This window comes from Elephas maximus, chromosome 1 (assembly GCF_024166365.1).
Source record: "Elephas maximus indicus isolate mEleMax1 chromosome 1, mEleMax1 primary haplotype, whole genome shotgun sequence".
In the NCBI taxonomy this organism is placed as follows: domain Eukaryota; kingdom Metazoa; phylum Chordata; class Mammalia; order Proboscidea; family Elephantidae; genus Elephas; species Elephas maximus.
The window spans coordinates 176,395,523-176,413,412 of record NC_064819.1 but is presented as its reverse complement, the minus strand read 5'-3'; the positions used below and the strand labels follow the sequence as shown (position 1 = coordinate 176,413,412).

The 17,890-nt window shown below is 42.1% G+C and overlaps 1 protein-coding gene across 1 annotated transcript in view; it reads left to right on the top strand.

Annotated features, from left to right (window-relative positions):
• Positions 1-17,890, top strand: part of SLC22A16 (solute carrier family 22 member 16) — a 51,876-nt gene extending 33,986 nt beyond the window's left edge. The window contains exons 5-8 of the mRNA XM_049875536.1: positions 2,392-2,519; positions 7,412-7,521; positions 8,002-8,101; positions 17,601-17,890. Coding sequence (XP_049731493.1) covers positions 2,392-2,519; positions 7,412-7,521; positions 8,002-8,101; positions 17,601-17,813 — 551 coding nt within the window. The 3' untranslated portion in view covers positions 17,814-17,890. The remainder of the gene's footprint in view (positions 1-2,391; positions 2,520-7,411; positions 7,522-8,001; positions 8,102-17,600) is intronic.

Genomic DNA, 17,890 nt, shown 5'->3' with positions numbered 1-17,890 from the left:
TAGGTCTGTCCTACCTTAGAAAATGCTAAAACACTTTCTTCTGGAGCTGTTTATTTTCCAGTTAATGATGAGAGAGCACCTTCTCTCGAATGGTTTAATTTTGCCTTTGCCTAAGCCAGTTCTTTTCTGAGCAAATGTAACAGAGTTTAATTGCTGATGTACTACTACTTATTTTATTTATTTATTTTTTTACTTATGTTAACTCAGAAAATGTGTATCCACCCTCCATGATATGTTCCAGAAGCAGCGGGAGACATATGGACCCACCTCTCCAGATACTTGTGACATACCCACATACCCATAGTTTAGTGGACAAATGCACATCACCCCTAAAAGGCAACAGTGGGCAATGTCCTGAGGTCAGGCAAGCTGGAGAGGGAGGAAAGAATATAGAACTACGACTTACTTGGAGATCTGGGCTAACGACTTACTTGGAGATCTGGGCTAATGACTTACTTGGAGATCTGGGCTGGTGAACGGTAAAAATTGGTTTTGTTGAGAAACCTTCTTCTTGCTACCTGATTAGTTTCGGCTGATAGCTATAAAGTGTTCTTCTGGAACTAAGCTTCAAACTTTGATTCTACAAAGGAAGGGTTTTGAAATCAATGGATATGAATTTATGGACTCAGTGCTTTACTTTTTTGTTGTGAGGGAGTAAAAAGAGGTCCAAGACAAGCCCTTTCCTCTAGGAGATTCGTGTTAGATTTTAAAAAATGATTACTGTTAGCTTTAAAATGTATTAAGCAGTTACCATTAGTTTCAGGAGAAAGATGTGGCATCCTGTTCCGTAAAGATTTACAGTCTTGGAAACCCTATGGGGCAGTTTTACTCTGCCCTATAGAGTTGCTCTGAGTCAGAATATACTCTATGGCAATGGGTTTGGGGTTTTGGTTACCATTAGTTTATTTACCTTAGCAGATACTGAAGTCTCTGCCTTAGTTTCTGCCAAGCATTGTTGTTGTTGTTGGGTGCCATTGAGTCAATTCCAACTCCTAGTGACCCCATGTGACAGAGTAGAACCACCCCATAGGGTTTTCTTGGCTGTAATTTTTACGGAAGCATATGCATAAGAACCCCCAAATCAGAAATAAGCAGTGTTGTCTTAATTAATTTACTTATTTATTCAACAGACCTGCCCTCCAGGCACAGTGTGTATCCTGGGGAGCTTACCATATAGTAGGGGATAAGATCACTAGAACAGGTGATAAGTGCCTGTGGGATTATGTGAGCATTAGTGCATTGCACAGGAAACGTTCCTTGTTCCAGTGAGTTTAAAATGGTAGGGCTCACTGCCTGCAAGCTCTTAGATACTTCTCAGAGGCCCCTGGCAGAAGGGAGAGAGCTGATCATTCCTTTTGAGTGAGAAGGCAGAACTCCCTGTGCAGTTGGGCACCATGCCCCTCAATGGTAGGTCCCTGGGTGGTGCAAATGGTTTGCCCTGGGCTACTAACCAAAAGGTTGGAGGTTCAAACTCACCCAGCTGAGCTATAGAAGGCTTGGCAATCTGCTTCCATAAAGATTACTGCCTAGAAAGCCCTGTGGAGGGCATCTAGGTCAATTGGCATAACAAAGTTTATTAAGAAAATGTTCTGCATCCCACTTTGGTGAGTGGCATCTGGGGTCTTAAAAGCTAGCAAACGGCCATCTAAGATGCATCAGTTGGTCCCAATGTACCTGGAGCAAAGGAGAGTGAAGAACACCAAAGACATAAGGAAAATATGAGCCCAAGAGAGAAAAAGCCACATAAACCAGAGACTCGATCAGCCTGAGACCAGAACTAGATGGTGCCTAGCTACCACCAATGACCACCCTGACAGGATACACATGAGAGAGTCTGTGATGGAGCAGAAGAAAAGTGGGGTGCAGAGCTCAAATTCTCCTAAAAAGACCAGACTTGATGGTCTGACTGAGACTGGAGGGACCCCAGAAGACATGGCCCCTGGACTCTAGGTTAGCCCAGAACTAAACCATTCCCAAAGCCAACTCTTCAGACAAAGATTAGACTGGACTTTAAGACATAAAATGATACTGGTGAAGAAGGTGCTTCTTGGCTCAATATATGAGACTAAATGGGCAGCTCCTACCTGGAGGCGAGATGAGAAGGGAGAAGGGGACAGGAGCTGGTTGAATGGACACAGGAAACACAGGGCGGAGAGGAGGAGTGTGCTGTCACATTGTAGGGAGAGCAACTAGTGCCACATAACAATGTGTGTATAAGTTTTTGCATGAGAAACTGACTTGAATTGTAAACTTTGACTTAAAACACGATTAAAAGAAAAAAAAAAGAGCGATGTGGAGCAGTTCTACTCTGTAAGACATGGGATTGCCGTGAGTCAGAATTGACTTGATGGCAAGGAGTTTTTTTTTTTTTTTCCCCTCGATTAATGACAGGTGCAGTGGAACTTCCTGCCTACATGTTCGTGTGCATCGGGATGGACAAGGTGGGGAGAAGAAACATTCTGATTTTCTCCCTTATCACAAGTGCACTGATCTGTGGTGCAATTATGGTGATCCCCGAGGTGAGTTACAAGTCGTTTTACGTTTCATTCGCTTCGGCAATGGTTAGTTATATTAAGTCATGGTTACTTGATGGGAAGATTTTGCAGCCATTAAAATAAGCATGAAGACCGAGTGATATACATAGAAAGAGTATATATGTAATATTTTAAAATGCGTTTTCTTTAAAAAAAAAAACCTATCTTTCTCCATTGAAAAAAACCTATTTTTCTCCATTGTACAAGCACTGCACGTTCTTTGTAGAAAACTTATTTTAAAAAAAAATCCATAATCCCACTTCCTAGAGTTACCAGTATTGCATGTTGTGAATAGAAGAATCTTGAGTTAGGAAAGTGATTACAGTTGTTCAAATCTGATTGTGTACAAAGAAAGAGAGCAGAAGAGACAATAAAAGGCAAAGGCAAATTGTTTCTGTGGTAAAGGAGAAGGGCAGATGTTTTCTTTTGATTCATTAATTTTTAAATAAAATTTTTTTTCTTAGAATTGCTCTTAAAGCACCCACTAATTATTACATTTATGAAAATAATATATTAGTTCCTTTAAAAAGTTAGCATAACAAGCAAGAATGTTCTTTCCAAATTTATCCAGCGTCTTTTATGTGCCAGGTGCTGTTCTAGTCTCTTTAAGTGTATGAATCAAGTTTCTGTAAGTGTAATGAAGAAAAATAAAATAGGAGGAGAGGTAAAGAATGGCTGCGTTTGTGTGTGTGTATGGTGTGTGTGTATACATATACAGGGGCAGTGTTTGACCTAGGATGGTCAAGGACTGTCTGTCTCTCAGAGAAGAGAGCCATTTGACCAGAGACCTGAATGAGGGAGGAACTACGGAGACATCCAAGGGATACAATGAATCAGATATTCAGGATTGTTCCAACTTAAATACTCTCGCTTTTCATGACAGTAATTAGTAGTTTTTAACTTCCTGTATGCATAAAAATCCTCTGAGGAAGCTCCTTTTTAAAAGCACAGTTTCTTAATGAGAAACACGGCCATGAGCTACTGAAACGACTTACACATTCCTATATTTTGGTAAAGTAGATCCCTCAGAATACCTCTTGCATCCAGAAGTACCCTGCCTCCCTCTCCCCCCCCCAAAAAAAAAGTTGTAAAAATTGTATTTTAATTCTCCATTTGGAAAATATCATGTCTTGGTCATCTAGGGCTGCTATACCAGAAATACCACAAGTGGGTGGCTTTAACAAAGAGAAGTTTATTTTCTCACAGTGAGATAGGCTAACAGTCCAAATTCAGGGTGTCAGCTCCAGGGGAAGGCTTTCTCTTTCTGTTGGCCTTCTCATCAATCTTCTCCCAGACTAGGAATTTCTCTTTGCAGGAACCTTGGGTCCAAAGCATGTGCTCTGCTCCCAGCACTGCTTTCTTGGTGGTATGAGGTCCCCTTGTCTCTCTGCTTGCTTCTCTCTTTTATATCTCAAAAGAGATTGGCTTAAGACACTACCTAATTTTGTAGACCTCATCAATATAATTGCCGCTAATCCATCTTATTACATCATAGTGATAGGATTTAGGACATATAGGTAAATCACATAACATGGCGGACAGTCACACAATACTGAGAATCATGGTCCAGCTAAGTTGACAGATATTTTGGGGGGACACAACTCAATCCGTGACATATGGTCACTAGAACAATAATTTAAAATGTTTTATATAATTTCCACCTGCAATGGTGTATCAATACTTAAAGCAAAGCATTCTAAGTTTTGAAGATTGTTTGAAATTTACTTTCAGCTAGCTAGTGACTTCCTTTTGTGGTAACATTTGAGCTAATTTAGAGTCTCCGGGTGGTGCAGATGGTTAATGCGCTTAGCTGCTAACTGAAAGGCTGGAGCTTCTAGTCTGCCCAGAGGCTCCTCAGCAGAAAGGCCTGAAGATCTACTTCTGTAAGCTCAGACGTTAAAATCCTGTGGAGCACAGTTCTACTCTGCCACACATGGGTTGCCAAGAGTAGGAATTGACTTGTTGGCAACTGGAACTGGTTTGAGTTAATGATCAAGATTGGTGAATCAAATGCTTTATGTTACTGAATTTTCCAGGTGATTGATATATAATTCATGAACATAGTAAAGCTACTCAAGACAAGAAGCTCGTTGTTAGTTTGAAGGAACTTCATCCATACATTTTTATTTTTAAGTAGCTTGAAGTTATGTTGGTTGCGTCAACGGCAGCTGCCTTTGGTTTGGTGAAAATACAGGGGAACCCAAGAGCCTTTGAAGGAGCCCTGGTAGCTCAGTGGTTAAGTGCTCAGCTGTTAACCAAAAGGTCTGTGGTCCAAACGCTCCAGCAACTCCTCAGGAGAAAGATGTAGCAATCAGCTTCTGTAAAGATTACCCATAGCCGTCAATTACTAATTAGTGCAGTAATTACCCGTTGTCAATTCTGACTCAAAGCAACCCTACAAGAGAGAGTAGAACTGCCCCACAGGGTTTCCAAGGCTGTGATCTTTATGGAAGCAGACTGCCACATCTTTCTCCTGAGGAGCGGCTTGTGGGTTTGAGCTACTGATTTTCGGTTAGCAGCTGAGTGCTTAACCACTGCGCCACCAAGGCTCCTATTCTGTAAAGATTCCCAAAACCAATCTCCCTTTTTTTTTTTTTAAAGATTAGTTTTGAGATTACAGCCTTGGAAACCCTACAGGGCCGCAGTACTCTGTCCTGTAGGGCCGCTATGGGTTGGAATCGACTGTTCGGCACACAACTAGAGCCTTTGCGTTCTACAGTGGCTAAGCCCAGCAATAACAGGGAAGCCAAGGAAGTGGCTGGTGGAGATTTCTAGAAATAGAGCACTGACCCACAATCACAAATTTCTTCCCTCTAATAAAATTTCTCCCCAAATGGTAGTATTAACACAATACAATGATTTCTTTAAATCACGTTAATTCATTCAGCAAGTTTTGGGTATCTACAATATAAATTAAGATGATGCTAGTTGCTTTTTTTCCAGAGCGCTGGTGGCACAGTGCTTAAAAGTTCAACTGCTAACCAAAAGGTCGGCATTCTGAATCCACCCGTCGCTCCTTGGAAACCCTATGGGGCAGCTCTACTCTGTCTTGTAAAGTTGCTGTGAATCCAAATCAACTCAATGGCAACGGGCTGTTTTTTTTTTTCCAGTTATTTTAACAAATACATCCCCAAATCTCAGTGACTTAACATAATAAAAATGTATTTCTTGCTCATTTAAAGTTTAATGTGTGTGTACCTGGTTCAGTGGGAGTAGTGAGGGGTTCTCAGCTCCATGGAGTCATTCAGGCACTCAGGCTGACAGAGGCACTGCCATTCTCAACACAGGAATCCCGAGGCTTCCCTGAGCCTCAACATCCAGCTGGTGGATGGGGGAGGAGAGAGACGATGAAATGTGGGTGGTGTTTGTGTGACAAGCTTTGAAGTGAAACACATCAGAGCAGCAGAAACTGAGTTGGAGAGACTGAAAGGTTTTGCTGCTGAGGGATGCCTCAGCCAAAAAACAAACAAAAAGCTTGTACTAATAGTTCAGTTATCACTTTCTAATCATTGCAGCAAATGGAGCGATTTGTGTTTATGGCTCCTTGATTCATCCTGCTGGATCACATTCAGAAGGAGTGGATCAATTATTGGTGCAACCAGCACTGTCTGGTCATGTTTCATTCCAAGCAGTCTTCCCAACTCACCTGCTTTTTTCTCTTCTTCCTTTTCCTTCCTCCCTCCCTCCCTCCCTTCTTTCCTTTGTTCCTTCCTTTACGAAGTTTGTGTTTGGGGGGGGGGTCTGTGGTAAAAAAAAAATATATATATATAATGTAGTATTTGTTGTTTCAACAATTTTTAAATGTATACCCAAACCAAACCAAACCCACTGTCATCAAGTCGATTCCGACTCATAGCGACTCTATAGGACAGAGTAGAACTGCCCCATGGGGTTTCCAAGGCTGTAAATCTTTACTGAAGCAGGCTGCCACATCTTTCTCCTGTGGAGCTGCTGGTGGGTTCAAACCACTGACCTTTTGGTTAGCAGCCAAGTGCTTTAACCACTGCACCACCAGGGTTCCTTTTAAGTGGACAGTGGTGTTAACTATATTCACAACATTGTGCAATCATCAGCAGTATTTATTTTTAAAACTTTTTCATCACCCCAAACAGAAACTCTGTACCCATTAGACAGTAACTCCCATTCCTCCCTCCCTCGGCCCTGTTAACCACTAGTACTTTCTGTCTATGTAGATTTGCCTATTCTGGACATTTCATGTAAGTGGGATCATACAATATTTGTCCTTTTGTGTCTGGCTTATTTCGCTTAACATAATATTTTCAAGATTCATCCATGTCATAACATGTATCAGAACTCCCTTTCTCTTTATAGCTGTGTAATATTCCATTGTGCGTGTATACCACATTCTGTCCATTCATTCCTCTTTGATGGACATTTGGGGTTGTTTCCACCTTTTCACTATTGTGAATCGTGCTGCGGTGAACACGGGTGTACAAGTATCTGTTTGAGTCCCTGCTTTCAATTCCTCTGAGTATATACCTCCGAGTGGAATTGCCGGGCCATATGTAATTCTGTGTTTAACTTTTTGGGAAACTCTGACTTTTTTAATTTCGTGAATCAGACCCTCCAAGGTTGAGAGGGGTGTTCAATAAATTTTTTTTCTGAACTTCATAAAGACAGAAAGTTTTTGCAAACTATGAATAAACCAAAAAAAACCAAACCCACTGCCATAGAGTTGATTCCAACTAATAGCAACTAGAGTTTACACAATAAATTCCAAAAGAAAAATAAAACTCTTAATGGTTTTAAAACAATACTGGAAGACTTAAGAAAAAATTTTAAAGTAACAATTCTAAAGGTTTTATATTTTTATTTTAAAAATATTACAGTGTTCTATTTTGCTAAATTCTTTTCAGGATTACCATGTTTGGGGCATGGTGGCAGCTATGGCGGGCAAATTTGCCATAGGGGCAGCATTTGGCCTCATTTACCTTTATACAGCAGAGCTGTATCCAACCATGGTAAGGTAAGGGCTATTTTTCGATTGATTTCCTATAATCTTTCACTTAATGTATCTTTTATTTGGCCCATGAGTACAAATTCTTTCTTTCCATCAAAGTCCTCTGGAGCTCTGAGATAGGGGAGAGTTACATGATGCTAATTCTGACTCTGAGTCTTTACCTATACTTCATTAGCAATGACATTAAAAAATTACTTTGCAATAACACTCTTATTATCCCCAAACCACTTTAAATATCACATACAGTTGACTCCCACTGATTTTCCATATGACTCGAAGCTGATTTTCTCAGGATGTACCACTCGTGTTCTAGATATCAGTAGTCTACCCAGAGGTGCCTTGGAAGAAAGGCTTGGTGATGTACTTCCGAAAAATCAGCCATTAAAAACCCTATGGAGTATAGCTGTCCTCTGACATACATGGGGTTGCCATGAGTCAGAATCGACTCCATGGCAACTGGTTGTTTTTCGTTGTTGATGTTTTCAGGTCGCTGGCTGTGGGAAGTGGCAGCATGATGTGTCGTGTGGGAAGCATCATGGCCCCGTTCTGCGTGTACCTCACGAGCATTTGGATCTCCATGCCACAGGTGTTAATCAGTTAAATAAAACCTTACTGAGAGAGCAGAGAGGCAGAGTAGCTAATTGCACTAAATATTTTTATTTATTGGAAGTCAATTTGTAATTCAATTAATGGGAATTTGTAGAAACATAAACAGCTGACCATTCGGTAAGCAGGTTTGTTGATTGCCTTCCAGCCACTTGTGAGCTGTTAATTACAATGCTGCCTGCCAGAAATGGGCCTCTTGTCACCGGTGCACACCAGAAGCCAGGCCTGCAGCAGGGAGAGCTCCGTCTCTGTCCTCTCCCGTTGCCTCTGCCCACATCACCTGGCCCAGGTCTCCCTACTTTCCTCGGTCTGGGTCCACAGGTTTTCTCCCATTCCCAGCCCTTGCCGCTGGTGGTCAAGGTGAATTACAGTTGTTGCAAAGATTTTGTGGTGCTGGTGCCTGATGGAGAGGTTCAGGGATCTATGGTTTTCAACTTAAACCTGATGGGTTCTTCATGCGCCAGCCTTCCCTTATGCTTCCTTCTGCATCTCATAGTGTGAACTGTTGCCTGGTCGTGAAGAAGAGCGGTTATGTTCAGTTTGCAGATTTCCTCATGTAGGAGCTGACAGCCTGGGAAACTATGTGGAGCACTGTTACACCTGGGTTTAGTATGACCCTCTGGTCATGAGGAGAAGAAGGGGCAGGGTAGCAAGTGGCACTGTCATTTCCAGCAGTGACTGGGGAGAGAGCCCTCAGCCTCCTGGCCCTTGTCCTCCTCCTCCAAGTCCTCCTTCTCCTGTGGTTTCTTCTTCATTGTTCTCCATGGCTTGTTCCCTCTTGGTCTCCTTCAGTGCCTCTGCTTTCTCTCTCTGACTGCCCCATAAATAGACTCATTCTCCAAGCTTCTATCCTCAGTTCCCTTCCCGTCTCCGTTCCTGTACACATCTCCTAGCTTCTGACCCCATTTCCAAACTGCAGACCCATGTTTCCACTGGCCTCATGGATACCCTCCCCGGGTGGCTTACAAGGACACATTCTCCACTTCCAACAGGAACTTGTCAGTGGCTCAGATTCCCTCCTTCTGCTGTCTCACACGTTCTGTTAGGGAGTCACTGGCCTGAACCATGAAACTTTAACATCAGCTTTTTATTCCTCCTGTTCTTTCCTTCTTCTCCCAAAGCATTCATCATCAAATCCTCACCTTCTGCCTCAAAACTACCTCTTTCTGCCTGCTTTCAGTGCCCCAGTTCAAGCCCTCAGTGCTTTCTGCCTCCCAGGTCTTCTCTTTGCCCTTTGTGCCCCAACCCCACCAGAATAGCTCATCTAACTGCCCTCATCACCTTCAGAATAAAATCTAAACTCAGGCCTGTACTCACGGCCTTCCCAGTTTGGCCTCCTGCCCATCGTCCCTGTTTTGTTTTGTGTCCTCACACAGGGTCATCCTCTACTCCACAGCTTTGCAGTCCTTCCACCTCCTGCGTGTTCTCATACGTACACCACCATTTCCTCCTCTGTGCTTCTGCTTAAATATCCTCCTGGCAGATGTCTTAGTTATCTAGTGCTGCTGTAACAGAAATATCACAACAGAAATGTATTTTCTTATAGTTTAGGATCCTAGAAGTCCGAATTCAGGGTCCCAGCTATAGTGAAAGACTTTCTTTATCTGTCAGCTCTGCAGGAAGGTACTTGTCTCTTTGAGCTTCTGCTCCTGCATGATTTTCATATGGCTTGACATCAATCTTCCCTTCTCTCTGCTTCTCTAGATTACTTGTTTAATCTCCTTTATATCTCAAAAGAAATTAAGACACACCCTACACTAATCCTGCCTTATCAACATAACAAAGACAACCAATTTCCAAATGGGATTATAACCATACGAAACCAAAAAATCACACCCGTTGCCATCAAGTTGATTCCAACTCATAGCAACCCTAATAGCACAGAGTAGAAGCGCCCCATAGTGGTTCCAAGGAGCGGCTGGTGGATTCGAACTGCTGACCTTTTGGTTAGCAGCTGAACTCTCAACCACTGTGCACTAGGGCCCAACCAAAGGTATAGAAGTTAGGATTTACAGCACGTATTTTGGGAGGACACAATATAATCCGTAACAGCAGAGAATGCTTTGCTCTCTCGTCTCTCCCTGCCAAACTTCCACGCATCTTTTAAGATACTGATCAAACCCTACTTATTCCAAGAAGGCAGCCTAGATCCAGTGACGAACCTCTCCCTGTCCCATGGTCCCATAGCATTTAGTGTGTTCCCCTTCACAGTCCACAGTCGTAGTCTGTCTTCATTATTTCCCTGTATGTGTTTGTCTCCCTAGTTAGGCTGTTGAACTCTTGGCGGCACAGGGAGTTTTATATCCCCGCAGCCTGGTCCAGCACAGCATTTCCCTAACCTTGTGTGCCACCCATGTTATTATTTACTTAATATTTTTCATCAGACTGATTTTTTTAGAATTAACTTTGTCCTAAGCAATAATATCAGTGAAATTGAAGTTGTTATACTAGTTACATGCTTTCCTAAAATACATTAACGTAACCTCACAAGTAACAAAACAAAATATTTGGTATCACTTAAAGTCACCTTGGATGCACAAGTGGTATCATATTGCTCTTTGGGAACCCTGGCTTAGCACAAAAGTTGGCTTAACTGGGGTGTTGAAGTGCCAGCCTCTTTCATGGCCCTGACCCTGAGGTTGAGAAATGATATGGGCTATCTAGCCAGTGCAGGGAGGTGGTTTTGGAGAGGCTGCCACCCTTTTAGGGCATGGACTTTTCTAGAAGTATCTTCCTTGCACTAGCACTTTGCGTTTTTCATTAAAAAATAAAAGATAAAAAATGGAAAAGCTGTTTTTTGAAACAATAAACTGAAACACAAAAAGTTTTTTATAAAATCACTAAATTTTACTAAAAATTTAGGAAAAATACTTAAACCAAAAAAACATTCTTAAAAAGGACATCTCTAAGGGTCAATTAAAGACTATGGAGTTAAAAGAAATCTTTTATTTACAGAATACTTAAATAGTGCATATTATATTATATGACAGGCTCTATATTAAGTACTTAACAAATACAGCTTATTTTTCCATGTCTTAATTTCTTAGTGCTGCTGTAACAGAAATACAAGTGTATGGCTTTAATGAACAGAAGTATATTATCTTACAGTTTAGGAGCTAGAAGTCCAAATTCAGAATGCCAGCCTCAGAGGAAGACTGTCTGCTCTGGGGGAAAATCTTTGTCTAAGCTTCAGTAGCATTCTTCTTGGAGACCTCCACGTGGCATCTCTCTCTCCTCTCCCATTTGTGCTTGCTTGCTTCTGTGTCTAATCCACTCCTTTTAGATCTCAAAAGTGGTTACATTTAAGATACATCCTACACTGATATGACCTCATTAACACAGCAAAGAAAAGTCTATTCCCAACTGGGATTACATCCTCAGGTATTTTAGGATTTACAACACATTTTTTTTTTCGGGGAGCGGGGGTAACAATTCAATCCATAATAAAACCAAACCCACTGCCATCGAGTTGGTTCTGACTCATAGTGACCCTATAGGACAGAGTAGAACTGCCCCATAGGGTTTCCAAGGCTGTGTATCGTTATGGAAGCAGACTGCCACATTCTTCTCCCATGGAGCCCCTGGAGGGTTCAAACTGCCAACCTTTTAGTTGGCAGCCAAGTGCTTTAACCACTGTGCCACCAGGGCTCCTGTCAATCCATAAAAGTCCTCACACAATGCGTATACTATTATTGTCCCCACTTTACAGATGAGAAGACTGATGTACAGAAAATAATTACTGGCCAAGGTCACACACCTTAAAGGTAACAGACCTGGATTTGAACCATCTTCCACTGCCTTTAACACAAGGTTAAAAAAATCAGACAGTACAAAAGTGAATGCAGTGAACTGAGCACCTCCTCCACCCTGACCTCAGCCCCAAAGACAACCTCTGTCGTCCAGTCTTGTGTATACTTGCAGAAATATCCTGGGAATGTGCTTCCTTTGGGTGCAGCACATGCTGCTTGTTGTTTTTAATGAGTAAAAAAATAAATTATTAAATTTCTCACTAAGTTTGTTTATGGATGTCAGACTACCTAGGGAAGCTGGTGCTTTCATTGTGAGGAATGGGAACACTAACCTAGAAGATAAGATCTGTTTGTATTTTCTCTTTTGAAACGGAGCATATGAAAAACCGCTGGTTCTGCTGCTTTTTTACCAACCATTATTTTCTAGTAATCTAAAAAAAATGGCCACCAAATTCACATCCTTTTTGTACTTGTAAATGTTCTCTTTGACAATGAATGTGACGCCATTCCTCTTCAAGTTGTCGTTCCCAGCATAGTAGACCATATGATTGTCCAATTCGAAATGGCCAGTGTTAGTCCATTTCAGCTCACCAATGCCTAGAATATCCATCTTCAAGCATTCCATTTCTTTTTGACGGCTTCCGATTTTCCTAGATTCATACTGCGTACGTTCCACGTTCTAATTATTAATGGGTGTTTTTAGCTGTTTCTTCTCATTTGGAGTCATGCCACATCAGCAAATGAAGGTCCCGAAAGCTGGACTCCATCCACATCATTAAGGTCGACTCTACTTTGAGGAGGCAGCTCTTTCTCAATCGTGTCTTGAGTGCCTTCTAACCTGGGGGGCTCATCTTCTGGCACTGTATCAGACAGTGTGGCCAGTTTTTTCAGATGTATATCGGCAGGTCCTTCTTCCTAGCCTGTCTTAGTCTGGAAGCTCAGCTGAAGCCTGTCCATCATGGGTGACCCTGCTGGTATTTGAAATATCAGTGGCATAGATAACTTCCAGCATCACATGGGCACACAAGCCACCACAGTATGAAAAACTGACACATGAATGGTGCATACATTCATTTAGCCATGCTCTACTGAGTGTTGACTTTGAACTAACCACCCTGCTGGGTGCTGAGGAATAGAGATGAACGGTCTGTGGGGAAGGCAAAAGAGTAAACCATCACAGTCCTCTAAGATAAGGGCAGTATTGGGGAAATGCTGGGGCTAAAGTCTCTGGGTGGTGCGAAGGGTTTGTGCTTGACTGTTAACCTAAAGGTTGGTGGTTCAAACCCACCCACTGATGCCACAGAAGAAAGGCCTGGCAATCTGCTTCCATAAAGATTATTGATTCTGACTCACAGCGACTCCGTGTATACAGAATAGAGCTGCTCCATAGAGTTTTCAAGGCTGTGACCTGCCGGAAGCAGACTGCCAGGCCTGTCTTCTGAGGCATCACTGGGTAGCTTTGAGCTGCCAAGCTTTTGGTTAGTAGTCCAGCACTTAACCATTTGCAACCGAGAAAACCTTATGGAACTCTGTAACACATGGGGTCACCATGAGCTGGAATTGACTTGACAGCAACTTTTTTTGTTTGTTTTAACAGAGGCATAGGAGAGGAAAACAAAACCAGGCTAGGACCAGAGGGGAGCTGCCTGGGAGGAGGAGACCTTTAATCTATATCTGAAAGGACCAGTAAGAGTCAGCCAGCCAGAGAAATAAAGAAGGAAATTCCAGGCAGGGAGAACAGAAGGGTGAGGGCTCAGAGGAGAAAAGGACCATGGCCAGTGTGGGGTTTGGATGCAAGCATAATTGCTAATACCCAAGCTGGGCTATGGGAAGTCAGGAGATAAGTCTGGAAAGATGGGCAAGGATCTCAAAGGAGGCTGCTGTATAACTCAGGCCAGGATGGAAGAGCACTTGAACTAAAGGGGGTTGGAGAGGACAGGATAGGAAAGTCGTTTCAGGAGGCCCTGGTGCCCAGGCGGGTGTGGTGGAGAGGGAGGACCAGATGTGCCTGAGCCCTTCTAGGAGGGAGAGGAGATCCAGGAGGAAGTGAGGAAGGTCAATGCACTAACCATCATATGTGATAAGGGTGAGGTGTCCACAGGATGGCCAGGGGCTTTGTCCAGGAGGCAAGTGCTGACAGGTCTGAAGCTCCAGGGACAGCCGGTTGGAGGGACATATTTGGGGGTCACCTTATAAAGAGGTTAGGGAAGAGCGAGGGATACTGGAGGACAGACCTTGGGAACAATGGCATTGAAGGTGGAGGAGGGGTCCATGGTGGAGACTGGAGAGCATTAGTCGGAGAGGTGAGGGTGGTGATCAGGACTCCAAGAGAGGAGAGACGGTGAGGAAGGCAGAAGAAGAAAGTGGCCAGGAAAGAGCAGGGCAGGAAAATGTCTTTTGGATTTGACAGCTGGGACTCTCTGGCCTAGGAAACGCAGCTTCTGTGGGTGTGGGAATGGGCCAGGTGGCAGATGGCTGGAACTGAGGGACTGCTGAGAGAAGGAAAGGAGGTAGAGAGCCAGAAGTGTGGGCTGAGACCAGGGCCTCTTGTGCTTGTTGATAAAGATGTAATAGCAGTAATAATAACTAATGTTTATTGCCTGCTTGGAGTCCCTGGGTGATGCAAATGGTTAACGCGCTCGGCTGCTAAACAGAAGGTTGGCAGTTTGAGTCTACCCAGAGGTGCCTGGAGAGAAAGACATGACGATCTACTTCGTTAAGATCACAGCCATGGAAAACACTATGGAGCACAGTTCTACCCTGACAGTGAGGCCACCGTGAGCCAGAATGACCTCAACTGCAACGGTACTGGATTACTGACTGCTTTCCATGGGCCAGGCAGTGTTTTAAGTGCTTTAAATGCATTGTTTAACTTAATCCTTTAAGGCAGGTACTATTATTATTTCCATTTTATACATTATGATAATAATAGATACGTAGACTTTAATTTTTAATGTGATTTATACATGACTTCCCAAGGTTACGCAGGCAGCAAATGGCAAAACCCAGACAGAGTAAGTATGGAGATTATAAGAGGGTGAGAACTTTGCATTAGTTAGCACATTGTGTTCTAAAAGATAGAAATGAAAAAAAAAATTTTTTTAAACAAATAAAACACACAAAAAGAAAATAGACAAAGCTATAAAAATGAACTGCTATAAAATTACTAAAACCAAATCAACAGATTTTTAAATAAATGTCTGGCAGAAGAAAAAGAAAAGGTAAAAAAGATATGTGAGAGGAAAGGAGGGCTATAGATGGAGTGAGGCCCTGAAGAGGAGGTGAGAGGCCTGGGGTCTGTCCAGTGTGAAGGGTTCCCCTGGCCAGGAGGAGGGAGGAGGAAGACGAGGGAAAGATGGGGCTCATTGGAATGTTAGATTTGGGTTTTGTGGGAGGCGGGAAGTTGGCCACACAGGTAGGCGCTCAGGTCTTCTGCTTAGAGTGAGGGCGGAGATAGGGAGTTATGGGTTTGTGTACTGCCTGATGGATCTTACTGCTAAGCTAAAAAGACCAATTCAGACCCATCTTAGATTTTCCATTTATTTTTCAATTTGCTTTTATACTTACTCAGTATTTTCCAGAACCTGACATAGGCCTTTTCTCCTGGTATTTGTAGGTCAATGGATGTACCTTCTGTACCTTGAGACAGCAGATAATATCTTTAAAAATCCTTTGGACCGTCACTTTAAATTCTTCTACTGCCTCTAGGTTAAACTTACTCATGTATTTCTAAGAATTAGGTTGTCGGTGTTTTACAAAACAAAGGAAAAAAATGATCTTCCCAGGTCTCACTGGTGTTACTGCTGTGGCCTCCGGTTACTTCCCAGTTGCATTATGCATTTCATGTTTCTCTTTCTCAGAGGCTGTAAAATTAGCAAGTATGTAGATTTATCAGAAAAACTGCACCTTCATTTATTTTTATGGGCTTTTCCCAGGCCATATATATATATTTTTTACCAAAGAAGTTTAAATTATATAAGGATGGGTCATATTTTTACAGATTGTATAGAGATTTAGTTCTAAAAACTACCCAACATCTTCATAATGATCAACAGATAATAGATACGTAGGCTTTAATTTTTAATGTGATTTATGTTTTGTTTTTAACCTTTGGAGATTGACTTATTTATTTATAACAATATTTTATTGTGTTTTAGTTGAAAGTTAACCAATTAGGTTCCCCTTTAACAATTTTTTTTTAAATTGTTCTGTGCCATTGGTTATAATTTTTATAATGTGTTAATAGTCTCGTTATTTCCATTCTGTTTGTTCTGTTTGCGGTGATACAGCTTCCCTTCCCCTTCTTGCTTTCTCATCTCGCTTTTGAGTAAATGTTGACCATTTGGTATCGTATAGTTAATAGCTTAAGGGAACACATTACTCATGGATGATATTGTTTATTTTATAAGCTGATCTATTATTTGCCTGAAAGATGACCTGCAGAAATAGCTTGAAATCCAAATTCAAGGTTATTTTGGGGAGATAGTGTCAGGGGTTCCTCTAGTCTCTATCAGTCCAGTAGGTGTGACCTTTTTTAGGAATTTGAGTTTTGTTCTATATTTTCTCCCATTCTATCTGGAACCTCCTATTATGTCCTTGGTCAGAACGGTCAGTAGTGGTAGGTAGCCAGGCACCAGCTAGTTCTTCTGATCTTGGGTTAGAGGAGGCTGTGGTGTGGGCTATTAGTCCTGTGGACTAGTTTCTTCTTTGAACCTTTGAATTCCTTCATTCGCTTTTGCTCCATATGAGTAGAGACCAATAGTTGTATCTTAGATGGCTGTTTGGAAGCTTTTAAGATCCCAGGCGCTACTCACCAACCTAGGATGTAGAACATTATCTGTGTGAACTATGTTATGCCAAATGACTAAGTTGTCTCCCAAGGCTATGGTGTGATTTATGTTTTTAAGAGCAAATACCTTGGTACTAGGCTAAAAGGTTGTTTTTTATGTGTCAAAATCTGAAAAGTAAAGAAATCATACAGAATTTTTATAGGACAACAGTTCCCCCCGCCCCATAACAGTGAATTTCCATTGACTTTGTTTTGATTCCCTGTAAATTCTGTAGGCTTTGGTTCATTGAAACATTCATTCATTCATTCCCCATCATTTATGGGACACTGATAATGTACTGATTACTGGGGGCAGGGACAGCCCTGACTATCAAGTCCCAGCCCCTGGCTCAGTTGCTTGGCTCCTTCAGAAGACTCGGGGGCCTGAGAAGATGGGATGGGGTCTCTTTTCTCTTTGACCATGGTTGCTAGGACAGTGCCTGCAAGAATAATAATGCATGCAGTAAAAAACCAGGTGCCATCGAGTCGACACCAACTCTTGATGACCCCACGTGTGTCAGAGTAGAACTGTGCTCCGTAGAGTTTTCAATGGCTAACGTTTTAGATGTTGATCTCCAGGCCTTTCCTCTGGGTGGACTGGAACCTCCAACCGTTCAGTACCACTCAGGGACTCCAACAGCTGACATTAATACAGTAAGCGCTCCACAGCAGTTCAGAAATGAATTAATGAATGATCAAAATGAACCTAGTTGATGAGTTAAAGAACTCCCAGTCTAGCATAAGTAACCAAAGGTTTCATCAAGGAACAAAAATGACGACTGTTTTGTCAAATTTTATTCTATTGCCCTCTGAAAAAGCTTCAGAAATTGTTATTTTCCAAAAGGTGCATTTGTTTCTTGATGTGTCATTTACTTTTTACTATTATTTTTTTCCCCTTCTAGCTGCTTGTTGGGATTGTGGCCTTTTTGAGTGGAGTGTTAACACTGAAGCTTCCAGAAACGCTCGGGAAGCCTCTGGCGACTACTTGGGAGGAGGCAGCCAAACTGGAATCAGGAAAAGAGAGCAGTTCGGGCAGATTACTTCCCACAACCAATAATATTGTGTTGGACAAAATAGAAGTGATTAATGCAGGGGATTCTGGTCTTTGTGAATAAATGTACCATGTGTACTGTCAAGCACCTGAGACACTGTTTACATTAATGCCTTTCTATTAGAGGAATATCATTCTCAT